At 33.3% G+C, this 18,245-nt stretch overlaps 5 protein-coding genes across 6 annotated transcripts; 3 read left to right on the plus strand and 2 right to left on the minus strand.

Moving 5' to 3' along the window:
* Window positions 1-651: 651 nt before the first annotated feature.
* LOC124949561 (glyceraldehyde-3-phosphate dehydrogenase 1-like) lies at window positions 652-2,748 on the plus strand. Its single transcript, XM_047494828.1, has 7 exons — window positions 652-729; window positions 812-935; window positions 1,043-1,158; window positions 1,359-1,616; window positions 1,711-1,871; window positions 1,955-2,149; window positions 2,251-2,748. Exons 1-7 carry the CDS (start codon window positions 652-654, stop codon window positions 2,363-2,365), a joined length of 1,047 nt encoding a protein of 348 aa, XP_047350784.1. The 3' UTR covers window positions 2,366-2,748.
* LOC124949559 (glyceraldehyde-3-phosphate dehydrogenase 2-like) lies at window positions 2,609-5,995 on the plus strand. Its single transcript, XM_047494826.1, has 5 exons — window positions 2,609-2,748; window positions 4,143-4,239; window positions 4,309-4,548; window positions 4,660-4,914; window positions 5,009-5,995. The coding sequence occupies exons 2-5, from the start codon at window positions 4,162-4,164 to the stop codon at window positions 5,435-5,437; spliced, it is 1,002 nt and encodes a 333-aa protein (XP_047350782.1). The 5' UTR covers window positions 2,609-2,748; window positions 4,143-4,161; the 3' UTR covers window positions 5,438-5,995.
* Window positions 5,996-6,493: 498 nt separating this feature from the next.
* Window positions 6,494-10,753, minus strand: LOC124949558 (ralBP1-associated Eps domain-containing protein 1). Its single transcript, XM_047494825.1, has 5 exons — window positions 10,490-10,753; window positions 8,854-10,132; window positions 8,697-8,761; window positions 8,200-8,407; window positions 6,494-8,108 (listed from the first exon to the last, which is right to left on the minus strand). The coding sequence occupies exons 1-5, from the start codon at window positions 10,736-10,738 to the stop codon at window positions 7,924-7,926; spliced, it is 1,986 nt and encodes a 661-aa protein (XP_047350781.1). The 5' UTR covers window positions 10,739-10,753; the 3' UTR covers window positions 6,494-7,923.
* A 358-nt stretch (window positions 10,754-11,111) lies between these two features.
* On the minus strand, window positions 11,112-13,574 carry LOC124949560 (protein lethal(2)essential for life-like). Its single transcript, XM_047494827.1, has 2 exons — window positions 13,440-13,574; window positions 11,112-12,871 (listed from the first exon to the last, which is right to left on the minus strand). Exon 2 carries the CDS (start codon window positions 12,007-12,009, stop codon window positions 11,308-11,310), a length of 702 nt encoding a protein of 233 aa, XP_047350783.1. The 5' UTR covers window positions 12,010-12,871; window positions 13,440-13,574; the 3' UTR covers window positions 11,112-11,307.
* Window positions 13,575-14,073: 499 nt separating this feature from the next.
* On the plus strand, window positions 14,074-17,675 carry LOC124949463 (putative inhibitor of apoptosis). Of its 2 annotated transcripts, XM_047494510.1 has the most exons (4): window positions 14,074-14,176; window positions 14,895-15,175; window positions 16,264-17,119; window positions 17,229-17,675. In XM_047494510.1, the coding sequence occupies exons 3-4, from the start codon at window positions 16,310-16,312 to the stop codon at window positions 17,556-17,558; spliced, it is 1,140 nt and encodes a 379-aa protein (XP_047350466.1). In that variant the 5' UTR covers window positions 14,074-14,176; window positions 14,895-15,175; window positions 16,264-16,309; the 3' UTR covers window positions 17,559-17,675. The 2 variants fall into 2 exon arrangements, with proteins under 2 accessions (XP_047350466.1, XP_047350467.1); XM_047494511.1 differs by lacking the exon at window positions 14,895-15,175 and having other exon boundaries at window positions 14,109-14,176.
* Window positions 17,676-18,245: the final 570 nt, after the last annotated feature.

The following is an 18,245-nucleotide window of genomic DNA, read 5'->3' on the forward strand; positions in this document are numbered from 1 at the left end:
ATTAACTAGAATTAGCTATGAATAATGAATTAGAATGTATCTATTTCGAAAGCTTTTGGTTACGATTAGAATACAAATAAATTTATTTTTAAATAAACTATAATGACTACGTTAGTTGGATCGTTTTTTGGGTCTTACAAAGGCGTATGTACGAATTTAGCTAAATAACGCGTACCGACAACTTTGATCGTTCCTTTTACATTTTCAACAATTTATAATTAGCCGAAAGACGCACACGTGTTTGAACACGTGCAGAAAAGCCACACGATGTTCAAGACTTATGGGATGCATTCCTCGAATACCAGACGATCTCGAAAATTCGTCTTCTGAAAACAGTCGAAATCGTGAGGACAGTATATGAAGGACAAAAAAAAAGTAAAAATCAATAAAAATAATATAATTATAATTAACGTATTACGTTTTATCGATATTATTAATATTTTTAATTTTAATTCATTTCTTCGTTACTAATCGATTAGTTGTTCATGAATGTTTTTCGTTCAACAAATCGATTCATCGAAATTATTTTTATTGTACATAAATTCGTATTATTTACTTATCAATTATTCCGACATTATATTCCGAAAATTATTAAAATTGTAAGTATTCGAAGACACATACGTTGTTTCTCCTCGTTCAGACAACAAAATTATGGCTGTCGTAGGGATAAACGGATTTGGAAGGATAGGAAGAATGTGCTTTCGAGCCTGTCTTGAGAAAAATGTCGAAGTAATCACAACATCTTATCGTTAATTAAATCGTTCGATCTCGCCCATAAGCTTATTATAATTTTAGATATGAAAACTTACAGGTGAGCCTAATTAATGATCCATATATTACGACCGACTATATGATATATCTTTTTAAATACGACTCTACTCATGGATTGTTTCCTAAAACTATATTATGCGAAAATGGATGTATAATTATAGATGGTTAGAATAGTAATATATTTGAATGAAGCTAAATTACTAGATATATATGTAGACACTATACATACATACATATATTTATATATATATAAATGTTTGTCTTAATTTAGATAAAAAAATTGTCACGTCACAGGAGAAAAATCCGTCGAAAATTCGATGGAAGGAAAACAATGTAACATACGTAATAGAAGCTACAGGAGTATTTACAACTTTGGAGAAGGCAAGCGTAAGTATAATCGTACAAAAAATTATTTTGTGTCATGACCGATACACAATCAGAAGTACTACGAAGTACTACGAAGTACTATCAAGTACTACCGAGATATACGTACATATAATGTTTACATGTTTTTATATAATTTCTTATTCGTAAGAATGTATTGTATAATTATAAATTGTATAATTATATTGTCTAATTTTAATTAGTTGCATAACGATGGGGGCGCAAAAAAGGTGATAATTACAGCACCTTCGATCGATGCACCCATGTACGTATACGGAGTTAATCATAAATGTTACGATCCAAAAAAGGGCAACGTAGTATCGGCAGCTTCTTGCACGACGAATTGTGCAGCTCCTATCATTAAAATTATGAACGATAATTTCGAGGTACTCGAAGCAATGATATCCAGTGTGCACGCTGTAACAGCTACCCAGAAAACGGTAGACGGGCCGATAAATAAGGTGCTGTGTAAAAGATAGCGATCCTTTTTAACTTTAGTACAAATAATTCGTTACATTTATTACCTATAACTATTATTTTACTTTGACTCTTCAGTTATGGAGAGATGGAAGAGGAGCTTTGCAAAATATCATACCAACATCTACGGGAGCGGCCAAGTCATTGGCAAAAATTATTCCCTCTCTCAAAGATAAAGTATCGGCGATAGCTTTTAGAGTACCAACATCTAATGTCTCGTTATGCGATATGACATTTAGGTAAATTGTCATCGATTCAATTCGTTTAGAAATTTACATGGATATATTCTGTTCGATCTTAAAGATCCGAGATTTTTTTCTAGAATCAATAAGCCAACAACGTATGACGAAATAAAAGCAATGATGAGAAAGGAGTCCGAAGGAGAATTGAAAGACGTGCTAGGCTACACGGAGGACGATTGTGTTTCCTCCGATTTTAATCACACCATTTACTCCTGTGTCTTCGACGCAAAGGCCGGCATTCCTCAAACGAGTACATTTATCAAAATTATCGCATGGTTGGTCAATTTTATTAAAAACACTTATATAATATGTACTTCGATATAGATATTGGTATATCTTAATTAATTCTCTTTTTTTTTTTGTGTGTGTTTTTTAGGTACGACAACGAATACGGTTACGCACATCGTATCGTTGATTTAATCGTATATATGTACGACGTTGATTCTGGCAAGATTTCACCCATAGAAAGTGTCATTGAAGATAAAGAATAATCGTGTAAAAGCATAATACAAAAAAGGCATATATTGTTTTACGTCTTTTGTATCGTTATATTTTATTGTATATAATTGTTACAACGTATTTAAATGATACATATTTCAATGATAAAAAAAAAAAAAAAAAAAAAAGAATTAAAAAGAATTTTCAAGAAAATTTCTCTCGATCACATGTTTGAACTTCGCGCTTATATCGAAGGTCGATAGTTGAGATGTCACGTGACATCCGAGAATGGCCGAAAATGAACGAAGCTGGACGAACCGGTAGAAGAACTTACGGCGCACACGCCAGGAATGTACATCGGTTATATTACCGTTTTCTGCCCTTCAAATGACACTGCTTCTGTGGTAACCGTAGTGTACGGGTCTTTTCATTGAAGGTGAGTAAATTAAAAAATTACGTTTATCCTACGGCCCTTGGTTTTAACCGTCGCATTGCATTTTCTAAACGTTCGATTCTCATTTTTCTCCATATCTTTTTCGGTGATTCGATAATTTATTTTTTCATGGGAAAATTCATTTTGCCGGCGTCCATTGTCTACCATGACCGATCTCGCGTTCATGGAAGAGAAACGCGAACGGCGGACGACGGTTCATCCATTGATACGCATCTTCTTTTATTCCCCTTGTATTTGCATGATGCCGTGAACTCGTGCACGTACGACACGTATCGGCTTACACGTAGACACATACGTACATATTTTGTCACTTGATAGATGACGTTAAAAGAAGTAATGACGATTATGAGCAGATAAAAATTATTTCATTAAAAATTGACGAATATTCGACGAGAAATAGGATCGACGTTTCGTTCCTGACGCGTAAAATCTTCTAGAATAAAAATACGTTCCGTAGTAATCCCGTTTCTAATTCAACATATTTACGGTAACCTCTAGTCTGTAGGCTTTTTCGTCAAATTCTTTTTTCTTCGTTCCATAAAAATAGATATTATTCTTTCGTTTCTATATTAAATTTTAACTTGGTCAACGTAGGCGCGTCCTGTCTCTTCTCGACGAAGTATTATATATGTGTGTATATAAAGAGGTAATCAATATTTCTATAAATCGGCACAAACTTTTGCAAGAGATAAAGAATATCTTGGAGGTTATGTTTCAGAATTTTTATATTACGGCAATTTCGAGAAATAAAATAATCAACAAATTTGACATACAAGATACTTTTTGACATATTCTCTGTAAATAACGTGACTTATTGACGCGTTACGTCAGTCAGGAATGCGATTGCACTATTGCATATTATTATGTAAATATTAATGATGCATCGGTTCGATGAAATGATGCTATTTCCGATTAATCCATAAACAAGGTCGCGTTCATCGGTCGTCAAGGGCACGCTCGGAAATTCGATTCCTTTTCTTTAACCTTGTTCAACCTTCAAAACGCAGCGTCCGATATTTCATCTCTCTCGATATAATACTTTTTCTTAAACTCCTATTGCAACTCTCATCTTTTCTTTTTGCATTATCTATCGATCATACATTCTAAAATAATTTTTTCGTTCCTTGATATTCTAACAATAATACGTAAACATTTAATTTAATCGAAAAGTCATGATTATAAAAAATTTCAGAACGAATTCGCAACAAGAATGATGTAGTAATAATCGTGACATTTTCTCATTTAAATCCTTTATGAGATGTTTCAAAAAGTTAACCTCAATTTGCGCAGTTAACGTAGTTATTGCCCTTCTCTTAATATTCCATACGACGATGTCGTACGATTAATGAGAATCGTTTGCTCATTCATTTCTCCAGTATTAGCAAAGAAGACAACATGAGCAAAATCGGTATCAACGGATTTGGTCGTATCGGCCGTCTCGTTCTTAGGGCATCACTTGAGCGTGGTGGTCAGGTACGTAAAACAATATTAAAATATCGAAGGTATATGTTTATGAAAACAAAAAAATGATAATATTAATAGGTCGTCGCCATCAATGACCCCTTCATTGGCCTGGATTACATGGTATACATGTTCAAGTATGACTCCACTCACGGAAAATTCAAAGGTGAAGTTAAGGCCGAGAATGGTTGCCTCGTTGTTAACGGCAACAAGATCGCTGTTTTCAGCGAACGCGATCCAAAAGCCATTCCATGGTCCAAGGCTGGTGCCGAATACGTAGTCGAATCAACTGGAGTTTTCACCACCATAGAAAAAGCCTCCGTATGTGGAATATATATATATATATATACATTTTTTTTTTTTTTTTTCCCCTTTAAAACTATATCCGATTTAAATTCTATTATCGTTTTATTTTTATCGTTGTTTGAACAGGCTCACTTGGATGGTGGTGCTAAGAAAGTTATTATCTCGGCACCATCTGCCGATGCACCGATGTTCGTCGTTGGTGTCAATCTCGATGCTTACGATCCAAGCAATAAAATCGTCTCCAACGCTTCTTGCACGACCAATTGCTTGGCTCCCCTTGCTAAAGTTATTCACGACAACTTTGAAATCATAGAAGGTCTTATGACTACCGTTCACGCTATCACGGCAACCCAAAAAACGGTCGATGGACCCTCTGGAAAGGTATATACACCTTCCTTCTTCTTCTCTTTGATATAAATATAAAGGTTTCCATTTTTGAAGAAGTACGTCTTCTGACGAGAATCTTTTTTATCAGCTGTGGCGTGATGGACGTGGTGCTGCGCAAAACATCATCCCTGCCGCAACAGGTGCTGCCAAAGCAGTTGGTAAAGTAATTCCAGCTTTGAACGGAAAACTCACTGGTATGGCCTTCCGTGTACCGGTACATAACGTCTCTGTCGTTGACTTGACCGTACGACTAGGCAAACCAGCCACGTACGATGACATCAAGGCTAAGGTTAAGGAAGCCGCAGAAGGCCCTCTCAAGGGTATTCTTGGCTACACGGAGGACGATGTTGTCTCCTCCGACTTTATCGGCGACAATCACTCTAGCATCTTCGATGCCAAAGCCGGTATTCCATTGAACAATAACTTTGTCAAGCTGATCTCGTGGTACGACAACGAGTTCGGTTATTCCAGCCGTGTGATCGATCTCATAAAGTACATGCAATCAAAGGACAACTAAGCTCGCCTTGAGCGTCCTTTGTCTAAACATATAATACTGGCGTCGTTTCTCTCGTACGATCGCTTCTCTGCTGTTAATGAAAAACTCATACGGTAATTGTTATTAACGGTCACAGTAGTTCTTCAGAGAAGTTTCAGAAGCAACAGGAGTTATTTCGTCGGTTTCCCGTAAGATTTGTCTCGTCGCACAGAAAACAGTAGAACGATGAGATGTTTTAGGTGGTCATTTGTCGCGAATACAAGTACAAAAAAAAAAAAAAAATAGAGCTGGCTCTAAAGTTTATCCTGTCGTTATTTAGAAACCAAAAGGAGCCGCGTATTTTATTCGTAAACAATTATAAAATCACCCTATCTGAGAAATGTATCTCGTATTGATATGATAAAAGCACACGTAACATATCCTTTTTCACGACTCCTTCCTTCTGCCTTTTTTTCTCTCCATTTTATCTTGCATCATCAAATATATATATCACATCGTTCGTGATTTCCTCTTGAAGTCATTAATAATTATTTTTCATTCTCGCATTGAAACGAATAAAAGATTGTTACGAAAGTGAAACACGTTTCGTTTATTCTTTCTGCTGACCTTTCTTTAGCTTCAAACATTATTTCGATAGATTATTTAAAAGCATGGTTAAAACTTGCAATAATTAATTTAACATAAATAATTTTTAGTTAAATTGAACTAGACTTTATCTATAAATAAACATTATTTATCGAGTTTTCATATGATTGTTTAACCAATTAAATGTAGCATCTGAAGACATACGTCTTATACTTACTCGATTGCTTTTGCAAACACCACATTTATCGGTAAGAAATTTATTTTATAATTATATTTACAGAGAAATTTATTTTCAATTTAGCAATCAAATTTGGTGAGAACATAGTGGTGTGATCTTTTACAGAAATTTGTTAATATATATAAGCTTTAATATCGACTAGAGTGAAGCAAACAACATAAAATGCAATAAACGATTTAACTGTACAATAATATCATGAAGATCAAGGAAAATATCTCGCTTGGATTTGTGGGATAGTAAAATATTGCATTATATGGCACAAAGATAATAACGTTTCTTGTAACTTCATAAAGAATTGTACAAGGTGGATAGAGAACATTATAATTAATTTCTTTTTTTTTTTTCCTCGTATTAACAACAATAAAATCGATAATTTTATTTAGCCATTTAATTTTCATTCTCGTAATAGACGACTTTTAAAGAATGAATAGAAAAATTAATATACTCTGTATAATCCGATCACGGGTATTGTGTTTTGTTTTGCGATCGGATCATTTCTTTAATTATTCTGTTCCTGCAGATTCTCTTTTCGTTAAAGTTTTTCTCTCTCACTCTCTCACTCTCTCTCTCTCTCTCTCTCTCTCTCTCTCTTTGTCTAATTCTGTCTAATGCCTAAAATACTTATATAATACAATAGCTATCACGAAGTAAAACACGATTTAGTAAGACTTTTCTTAGTATATCAATACTAAGCTATACCTCATGCAGTGAAAAATTTGATTGTACAGCGATACGAAAATACAAGTTGACTTTGTTGTTAAAAATGTACAAACGTGATCGTTAATACTCTTCGCATAAGGTCCCCTGCGCGTTCTCAAATTTAAGTTTATCATTAGAGGTTTTACCATTTGACGTGTCTACCATTTCAGTCTATTATCGTAAATTTAAATAAAGATAGAATACGATTTGTTGGACGCAGACAAGTTTCTATGCGAAGACAATGACTACGCTTGTACGCGTTTATCATACGTCTTTTTTAATGAATATCTAGTTTTGCAGTGTACAATAAATGTAAAGCTAAGACTATTACATCGTCTTTTAATAAATAATTTCTTGTTTGGAGATATCCGTCAATATACAAAGATCATTTGATAATTTTGGGAATCGACAGATATTTTCAAATAAAGATGACTGACGATTTGCAACACTAAAACTTTAGTGGATGTAATTACAAAGCTAATAAATAACTTTTACATCCACGGTACAAAGAAGGAATAGTTTAGGATAGGATTCCATCGAAAAAAAAAAAAGAAAAAGAAAAAGAGACGCCCACCTAAATATAATCAAGAACTTGACGTCTTAGTTATCGATGCGTAAACATTATAAAAATGTATATATATGTGTATGTATGTATGTGTATATGTATATATATATATATATATATATATATATATATAAATATATATATATATATATATATATCTTTGCACTGTAGGATCCTGCAACGACAGGAAATAGTAACTCCAATTATTGTAGAAAAAGCGGAACTACCGCAACATGATTTTTGTTCGAGCCTTTATCTTTCATTCGCACAATTGACTTTGACAGATATACATATAATTATACCGTCGAAAGAAGATCAATTCTAGACTAGGTACGACATATTAAATACATGAGTTTACATTGAAGAATGGAAAACGGTACTTTGAATGTATGTACGAGAAAGAAGGACGAGATGGAAGGATCAGACCAAAAGCATGAGTTTCGCACGAAGATTTATACGTTCTTGAAGAGCGCTGGCTAATTCACGCGTCAATTCTTCACAAACTAGTCGAAGTTCTGCATTCTTTTCTCGCAATTCTTGCAAAGTTAATTTCTTACCATCTTCAGGATCATCTTTCGCAGAATCTTCTTCTCCAAGTTCTCGTTCTAATATAATTAATAATATCATTGAATATATTTTTACTCCACTATTAATTCTAATAGAACTATCATTTCCATTAAAATATCTATCTCTTACTTGGACTGGGTTTCCTATAAATATGAAATGCACCACAGACACCCGTAAATTGTTGAGACTGCGGAATACTATTCTCCAACGAGGGATTTTCAGGTAATTCATTCTTTGGAGAAAAATGCGAAAAATCAGCTACAAAACCTTGACTTTCGCTCAGCGTCCTTTGTCCCTCCCCTTCGCTTCTTTGGCCAACCAATTTTCGAGGTGAAGTCTGCGGCAGATACGAACGATAAATTTTCTTAAAAAATTACTTTCCTAATTTGCTTACCAGGTCGTCCGCGTTAAAGTAATGGTGATAAATGTAAAATAAAATTGTAGAACTTAAAGATGTTCATATATATACATGTGTGTGTGTGTGTGTGTGCGTGCGTGCGTGTGTGTATATATATTGAAAATAAGAGCGATTAACATATATCGAAATAACAAAGCAAACTATTATAAACGACTGATTAATGTAATCACAAACGAAGACATATAATTTAATAGATAGAGTAACTTACGATTCCTGGTGAAATTCTTGGCGGTACGAGCGGAGGTGCTCCGAGAAAACTTTGACCGTTTTTCCCTACAAGAACGTGCACACATTTTGAGCAGTGATAGATTTGCTTTCTCAGCTGCGAATGAGAAGTATCGCAGTATACCGGTAGCAACATGTACCTAATTTATTAAGATCAAGACTAGAACTTCGTGCGTGTGTTCTATAAGGCCTAGGAGGTGGTGGAGGTGGTGGTTCCTTCTTTGGAGTTACTATGATAGCATCTTCGGCCGATTGTGGTGGTTTTTTAACAACAAGCGGTCGCTGTACCAAAGATGCAGGAGAATGTTGCAAATCGTCTTCACCTAACGTGGTACAACTGCTATTGCTACCATTGGCCCCAGAAGCCAGAATAGCTGCCTCTGGCGTTAAACGAAGAGCTACCGGATGTAAAATTTTTGGATCTCGCTCGACGGCAGATTTTTGAAAATCAAAATTAACTAACTGTAGCCCAGGACTCGTGAGAGAGGTAGTTGTGCCGGTCGGCGAGTCAACGAATTTTGTCCACTCCTTGTTCTTATCTCTCATATTTACTGAATTAGGTGGACTGCTTTGGCACTTTGTCGTCGATGAAACTGGCGGCGGTGCATTTGTAGTTTGCATAACTAATGGAATTGACAAGGACGGAGGTAAAACATCGGGAAGTGGTACATGATTTCTTCTGAGGACAACTAGATGCATAGCTACATAAAATTCTTGTAAACTCAAGGCTCCATCTCTGGTAACATCCGCTAGCTGCCAAATACGTCTCAGTTCTGCTACAGGAAGTCTAGACTTCTCGAAAAATGTTCGAGCTACCGGTCCGGCTAGGAGTCCTTCTGGATCAGATTGCAGTTGCGCAAATTGAGCAGCGTAATAGTCACGCTGCTCGTCGCTGATAATCCACACCTCTTCTGGAGGAAAGCCCGAACAATCTCCTTCTCCTTCACCTTCGTCGCTGCTGTGACGTTCCGAGCTCTCCTCTTCTGTACCTAACAATTGTCTCTGCTCTTCGGACATAAGAAGACCTTGCCAGCCGCCAGAAACAGTATCCAATATTGTATCGCCACCCAACATTCCATCGTTTCGTTCTTGAATAACGCTATTGGTCGGTGTTGGAGAATCCGTACTTCCGCCGGTTTCTCTAGGAGATTCTGCTTCGCTTTCACTTTCCGTAGTACTTTCAGGTACATGACATCTACTTTTTATACCTCTCGTAGAATCCGTACTTCTTCTGCCATCCTCGTCTCCAGAAGTTGGCCATGTAAATCTTGGTAGAGTTATAATATCTAAAGCAGCTGTTACCATATCTCTACAAACATCCAGTCCTGCTTGATGGGCTGCCACCAGTTTAAGGACCGCATAAAACTGCTTTTTACCTATATGAGTTGTGCCTTTGATCCCAACGCAGATGTCTAGTATCTAAATAAAATGAGAAAAACAAAATGACAAATTTGTCGAAACAGCTCACTTGTAAATATATATATATGTATATGTGTATGTGTATATGTGTGTATATATATATCCATATCACACACACACATATATATATATATATATGTGTGTGTGTGTGTGTGTGTGTGTGAAACAGTTGGAGTCCATAATTAATGAATCATGAATATATAATTTTGGACTATCAAGCACGGATAGACCTAACCTTCTGTACTTATAGTAGAAAAAAGATGTATTGAAATGTTGGAAAAATTAAAGAATCATTTAATATCTTGCCGTGAGATAAGAAAAATGAAATTTGAAAAGTAAATAAAATAAAAGGCTCACCTTCATCGTGACGTCTCGCGGCAAATTCGCAGAGCATAAAAGCTCGGCAACTTTAACAACCGATACGCTGTCGCTGTCAGCGTTTTCACAGCAATATATAAAAATATCGCCATAATAGCGATGCTCGGTTGCTGTCAGATGAAGGTTCGCCATCGTAATCGAATCCCAATCCATCTTGGAAGCGTAACGCAAAACTCCTTCCTTGCTTCTCACCAGGGGCTGGAAACTCCTCCTGTTTTTTGAAGCCATTCAGTTAGTTCCGGGGAAATGAACTTGGCTAGGTGGCAGTACCGTCGAAAGTGCCAAGATGACGCTGCACAACAATAATAAAAGTTCTATATTTCTGTGCCAATAATAATGATCAACGATACGATTATCTTTTAACGCGTGCCGTGAAGAAAAAATTATCGCGAAGAATTTCTTTTTATTAAATAGATTTTAATAAGAGCAGAAATTTTATCTGTACGAAAATATAATTAGAACGTAGTGCATTGTCATAGGGAATTTTAAGAATCAATAGTGGATACACCTTTGAATGGTTTACTTTGCTTGAAAAAGTATTCGATTATTTTTATGATACGAATATCTATCAAGGAGGAGGATATTGAAAAAAAGCCAAAGGAACTGTGCAACGAAGTTAATAAAGTTTGTTTATTTAATATTAATATCATTTACAAATAGAAAGATTATGAAAAAAGAAACATTTTAAAGTAATGATAGATGAGAAACATTAATATAATGATGAATGTGTTTGGAAAAAAAAAAAAAAAAAAAAAAAAAAAAAGAAACGAAAGAAGAATTGAAAACAAATTGAATTTTCATTTCTTTTCCTCCTTCTTTTGTTCTTCCTTCTTTAGCTCTTCCTTCTTTGGCTCTTCCTTCTTTGTCTCTTCCTTCTTTGTCTCTTCCTTCTTCATCTCTTCCTTCTTCATCTCTTCCTTCTCTTTTTTCTTTTCTGCTTCTTTCTCTCGAATAATCGGCTTTCCAATTTGTTCAATCTTTATCGAACGTTCGGTCTGCTCTTTTAACATCTTATTCTTTCTCGGTGCGGAGATACTGAGGATACCGTCGGACGATAAACTACAGGATACCTGATCTATGTCGCATTGCTCAGGGATCAAATATTTCCTAGTAAATTGTCTCGAAATCCAACCGTGTTCGTCCTGTTTCTCATCGTGCTTGGCTTCGACGACGACGCATTTGTCGACGATCTTGGTGTTTATTTCTTCGGGTTTGAACTGTTGTACGTCCAAAATCACTTGGAACTTATCTTTGTCAGCCTTTACCGTCGACGTACCGTCCTTTTCATTTTTACGCAACAATTCACCCCATGGTCTATAATATAATAAAGGATTTCTTAGTTTCCTATCTCGGCTTGGCATTAGATATAATTGTTCCAAGGGAATTGGACTAATTAGCTGTTCGGGATAAAGTCCGAGTCCAAAATTTTGATCGAAGAGACGATGAGGACGATCCAAATCCTCCCACCAATCGGAGAAAATTAATGGTACCAGAGACATCGTATATTCGTGTCTTCAAAGATGCACCAAATTTGATTCTTAGCTTTTAAACAAAGTCTTTTTTCTGTGGCTCACTTTCTTTATTTCTTTCGAGCGACCGCCAGTAACTGCCTGCCGCACCGTTCTTTCCACTTCATTTATACGGCGAGAGCCGGCCGGCAAAGTATTTGTATACCAACGTCGAATTGGTACCCTATCGACGGGGGGAAGGAAACGAGACGAACGGAGTCTGCCAAAGGAATATTCTTAAATGATGCGCCGCGCATTTTCGAGAAGATTCATGCTATTATTTTTCGTCGCACTGTAGAACTATAGCCGTAAATCTTATCGCAAATAAAAATCTTGGAAAATTCTCATACGAATAAATAGAAATAATGAGAAATTCTAATGGAGACAGTATCATGTTTCCCTTCTTGTTTTCATAAACTTCGTAATCTTACGCACGTAGCGTAAGAATTATCTATCGATATAAATCGATATTCGTTTCAAGAGTTATGTTTCCTTCCAATAATATTGTCCTCTTTTTACATTGCCAACGATAAAAGTAAATAAGAAAGATTTTGTCATTTGTTGGATTTGTTTGCACACGGATGAAATGAGTTAAGCATAGGGAGTACGAAAATGGTAAAGGTTTCGTGTTCTATGGTATAGTATGCGTTGCTATCAAATGCGCGACCATTCTATTCTCGTCCTACTCGACAAAATCGATCTTACTCGATGCTTCTATGCGTGCACGTATATAAGTTCGTTCTTCGTGTTGGCAGCAAACTCGTATACCAACGTGAGCGTATTTTTCGATGCAGGTCGATGTGCCGAGAAGGCACTTTTACCTTATGAACTGTTCGCCAAAAGCCAAAGTTCGCTGAAATAGAAAGAAACTAACGACACTCGAGATGCGATAATAAGAAGAAAAGGAAAAGAAAAAAAGCTTTTAATTTATATTATATATAGCGAAAGAATATAAAACTATTTCTCAATTATTGTATATATATATATATATATATATATGTACGAACAAGTATAAACTTATAGGTTATATTTTAAAAAGCATAACGATGTCAATTATTTGTCAGTTTTCTGTACTTTTATAATCCAAGATAAAAACTTGGAAGAGAGCAAGTCTGATTTGATGACGTTGTCCATTACTTTAGTTATATTTAGATCGGAAAGAGCATTTCAACGGTTGATTTATTTCGTGAGAAGAGACGCAAGAAAACGCGCGAAAGAAAAGGATTAATTTCTGAATATGTCGAGGTTTTTCGATAACGTACATATATGTGTACGTCAACAATAAGTTCCCATTTTCATTGATCGCGAATTATATCACTCGCCGTTAAATCATTTATATAAAATGTTTAAATTTCTTTATCATAATTTAATATAAAATTACAATTAACCATTTCAAATATCAATCGAGATAATATACTTACATTGAATGTGAATTATATTTATTTTCAAATTATCGGATCTTTATCGAAATTTTCTTCTACCTTACCAGCGGTACATATAATAGTATCAAAATAACACAGGCGTAATGCACAGTTCGTATCACTTATCGATAATAATGGTTCCTTAGAATAGAGATAACACATACAATTTGTATTTTTATTAATTACAAATTACTTCAGTGTGTCATTCTGATATTTCTAAAGATGCAACATGAACAATATTATCGGATCAATAAGTGACAAATAGATAACTATTTATTATTAAATCGATAACAATATGGCAACGATAATTTCAAAATTTCAATGACGTTGAACAAAAAAAAAACACGTTTAACAAAGGTAAAAAATAAATAAACGTCAATTCAATCAATACTTTTTCAAACGGACACTTTGCATATCTTTAAATAGCTTAGTAGTAAGCGCTATGCCAATGAATTTTTTTAAGGAGCATATATGCAAATGAAAAAATTCCAATTGTAGAAGGTCATTTAATTAATTTTACAAATGAAATTTGGTAGAATTTGAGAAAATTGTTAAAAATATTTTATATATGTTTTTAAGTTTTTTTATTGATTATATGATAAAATTGCTATCTCTCTATTATCAATTTTGTTTTATACCATTGATAAGCAAGCTTTAAAACAGTCTGCAATCATGGAGTATAACACATTTTTGATAATAGACGTGCTAGTGACTTCGTCCAAGTTCTTTGTTTAATGGTAAATATTAAATAATAACATTCTTAAGCATTTCTTGAATAAGTAATTTATACAACGTTTCATTTGTACTTCTCAATAGTCATCTTTGTCTTTTTCTTTTTCATTAGATTTATATTATAAAGACCGTAGCGAGATTTTTTTTACGATAGAATAATATTTTTAAGATTTAATATAATCGAAATCACGAAAAAAAAAGTAAAGCCACTTTTCACAACTTTTTTATCTGGTGATAAAATTGATGAAAATTGGAACAAAAGACACTTTGAGATTTTATTTCTATTACATGCGTGTTTAAAATATCATTAAAGTCGATTAACGTTTTTATGAGCTGAAAATAGTTAAAAATTATGAAAATCACAATTTTCGTCGTTTTCACGGATTTCGACGTCTGTCGTTTATTTTCACACCAACTGTCAGTGTAAACTGTGCTGTAAAGACAGACAATTTGTATTCAGTTTTGCTTATTTCTGTAAATCATATAATATAGATTTGGAAACAAATACTCGACACATCTGTTATTCATGCATTTTCTATCCATTGTAAAAAGTTATTAATATATTGTGAATTATTTATTGAAGGGATAAATATTTTCAGAGAAATATAAACAAAAAAAATCACTAGAAAGTACGTGTTGATTTTTATGATCATTAAGGTACAAATGAAACGATAAAAATCCTAAGAGAAACGTACTTAAAATACAATTGTATTATTTTTACAGATTTTATATATATATATATATATACTCATAATTCATGTGTGTGTATATGTGTATATATATATATAATTATTAACAGAAGACGATCAGTATACATCTTCGGGAATTATTCTAAATATTTACTGACTTCACTTCTTATATTTAAAAATTTGAGGTGGTAATACTGATTCCGTTCAAAGAATAAATTTACAGAGCCCTCTGTAAAATCGACTTTCATTAAACGAAAACAATTTGCTTGTAAAAAATTCATATGTTATTGCTGTTTCATCTTAATTATCGTTAAGGTGAGTAGTATAGGATAATTTCATTTTTTCTTTTTCCATCTGATAAAATTTTCTGTTCCGAGAGATTAATGATAATAAATACTTAAAGTACTTTATCTAAGATACATCGAGATTACGATATTTTTACGTTTGATATATTTTATCAGGAGGCTTTTCTAAATTCTTTTTCTCTTTATCTTTTTATCTTTTTATTATTTTTTTTTTCTTTATATTTTTTCTAACCATAAGTATTTTTTCTCAGAAGTGTCAGATAAATGCTAAGAAAAATAGAAGATTCATAATGTTTTTCCCATTTAATTCGTTGTACGAAGGTTACGTACTTCCTCTTGATTTCTGTTTGTATACTCTATAATTCTCTTACTCGACTACACGAATATAGGACGTCACTGTACATTACATTCATTTCTCTCTCTCTCTCTCTCTCTCTCTATATATATATATATATATATATATATATATATATATATATATATATATGACTTTCTTTGTTTGCAATATATTAAAATCGTTTGCGTTAAGAATTTAAGACTGGATAAATCGAACGTATTGCAATTGGATTCTATTTTCTCGAATTGATGTGTAATACAAATTGATAGATCGTTTTGAATATATACTTATATTGATAGATGATAATGAAAAGGGATATTTTTTTTCTTTTTTTTTTTTTTTTTTTATATTTCACCACCGATTCGATACGACAAATAATCTATGTATATTATCTTGTCAAAGAAGGCAGACCTTAATTTCTTAGATTTTTTTTTATCGAATAAGATTAATTTTATCGAACGTATTATCAAGTTATCCGACTATTGCTTCATGATATCACCCTAAATACGATATTTTTTATCTTTCAAGAAAATGATAATCTGTTATTAAAATACATTCGTATGTAGATCCGACAATAGTTCATCTATGTTAGATTTTATACTTATAATAACTTTAATATAAATTTAGTAAAGAAAATATATCTTACGTAACCAAACAAGTTTATTTTCTTTAGAATATTGACGTTCCCTTTATATTATTATTTATATTTAACGTTTATAGAAATGTTTTATTTATTTATCGATTTTTTTTTTTCTTTATAGATTTAACAGTACTTGAATTACAACAAAAATAAAATTGATTACAAGAATGACAAATATCGTCCAACAAAATATTTATTCAAACTATTTAGAGGACTTTAAGAAACCTGGAAATTTACCACCACCATCACCACGTTTCGTAGAAACAGATCAGGAAGTTAATAATTTAGATTATAGATTTGAATCTGCCAGATTAAAAAGCTTTAGAAAATGGCCCGTCTCATTTGTAAACCCTACAACTCTTGCAGCGGCAGGTTTTTATTACGTGGGTGAAAGTGATCGAGTACAATGTTTCGAATGTCAGGTAGAATTATATAATTGGGAGCAAGGAGATATTCCTATGGTTGATCATGAACGTTCTTCACCAAATTGTCGCTTTGTGAGAAATATTCCATGTGGTAACGTACCTATCGGTACAGATCCTGCTTTAGTAATTTTACCAAACCCTCGTAGCCAAGATGTTTGTGGAATATATAATCTAACAAGTCAATCAAAGTTCGATAAAGAAACAAATAAGTTAAGATCTTTAGGATTTGAAAGGCCAAAATCACCAGCATATTTAAAATATGCCAGTATAGAATCTAGAATAAGGAGTTTTGATACGTGGCCAAAACCTTTGCCACCAGATAAGAACCAATTAGCAGAAGCTGGATTTTTTTATACCGGAAAAGAAGACCAAACAGTGTGCTTCCACTGTGGAGGTGGATTAAAAGATTGGAAACCGGAGGATGATCCATGGGAGCAACACGCCAAGTGGTTTTCAAAATGTTATTATCTTTTAATGGCTAAAGGAAAAGAGTATGTGAATGCAGTGACGGGACAATGTGTAACGTCATCATCATCATCATCATTCAATGAGGTAATTCAATTTTTGTCTCTTTTGTTTGCTACTATCTTGTTTGCTTTTATATGTACACATGTAGGTACATTATATATGTTTATTTTGACAAAATTTATATTTTACATAGGTAACTTTAAATATTAAACTGATCCCATTCATCGAGAAGCTTGAGGAACAATCACTAAAGGAAGTATCTGAATCAAAGGAACTTGAGAATAATCCTAAGTCCGAAAACAATGATATAAAAAGCTCGAGTTCTAATTCACCCAACTCTATGAGAAAAAAGAAATATGAGGAAGATGGAAGATTATGCAAAATCTGTTACAGTGCCGAAATGAGTATAGTATTTTTACCTTGCAAACATATGGTTTCATGTCTTAATTGCGCATCTACTTTATCTCAATGTCCTATTTGTCGAAAACCAATAGATTTAGTAATATCAGCAATCTTATCTTAAAAAGTATTATTAATATGTATTATACAATAACTATTAATCAGATAGAAGAACTCATATGTAAGAGTATTTCTAATTATTCATATCTATATTATATTAAAATTTTATATAAAAGAAAAATGATGTGTATTCTTTTATTTTCTTATAAAATATTAAAAATGTATTTTATATTTTCTGTAAATAATATTTTAATACGAATTATTTATTTTATTTTGATTGGATAAGAATAGTAGGAGTTTTTAGAAAATTATACGCAGGAGATAAAACATATATTAACGTATTTGGGATCGATAATATACCTCTACGTCATATTAAAATCTTTAAAGCCGGTAACGTAGTCTTGCGCCATTTCAAAATCCTCTAGCTAAGGAGCGCTAACGTCGTCTTATGTCATTTCATCCATTTAAAATGGAAGAATAATCCGTATAAAATCCCATAGATTTATCGATACAAATATATTTCTTACAAATTCTTACATTTTATCACATTGCAAAATCATAACTTAAAAGTTTGAATATAAGATCGAATCTCAAATCGAATCCCAGATCGTGAATTTGGTCTCGAAATAATAACAACTCGAATATATTATGTGTTGAGAAACTTTTGGGTTTCCGGCTCTTGTCAGAAGATAACTACATCTCTAATGTTACATATTTCAATAAATGGTTAAGTAACATTATTTTTATTCTT

Source organism: Vespa velutina, chromosome 5, assembly GCF_912470025.1.
Source record: "Vespa velutina chromosome 5, iVesVel2.1, whole genome shotgun sequence".
NCBI classification, from domain to species: domain Eukaryota; kingdom Metazoa; phylum Arthropoda; class Insecta; order Hymenoptera; family Vespidae; genus Vespa; species Vespa velutina.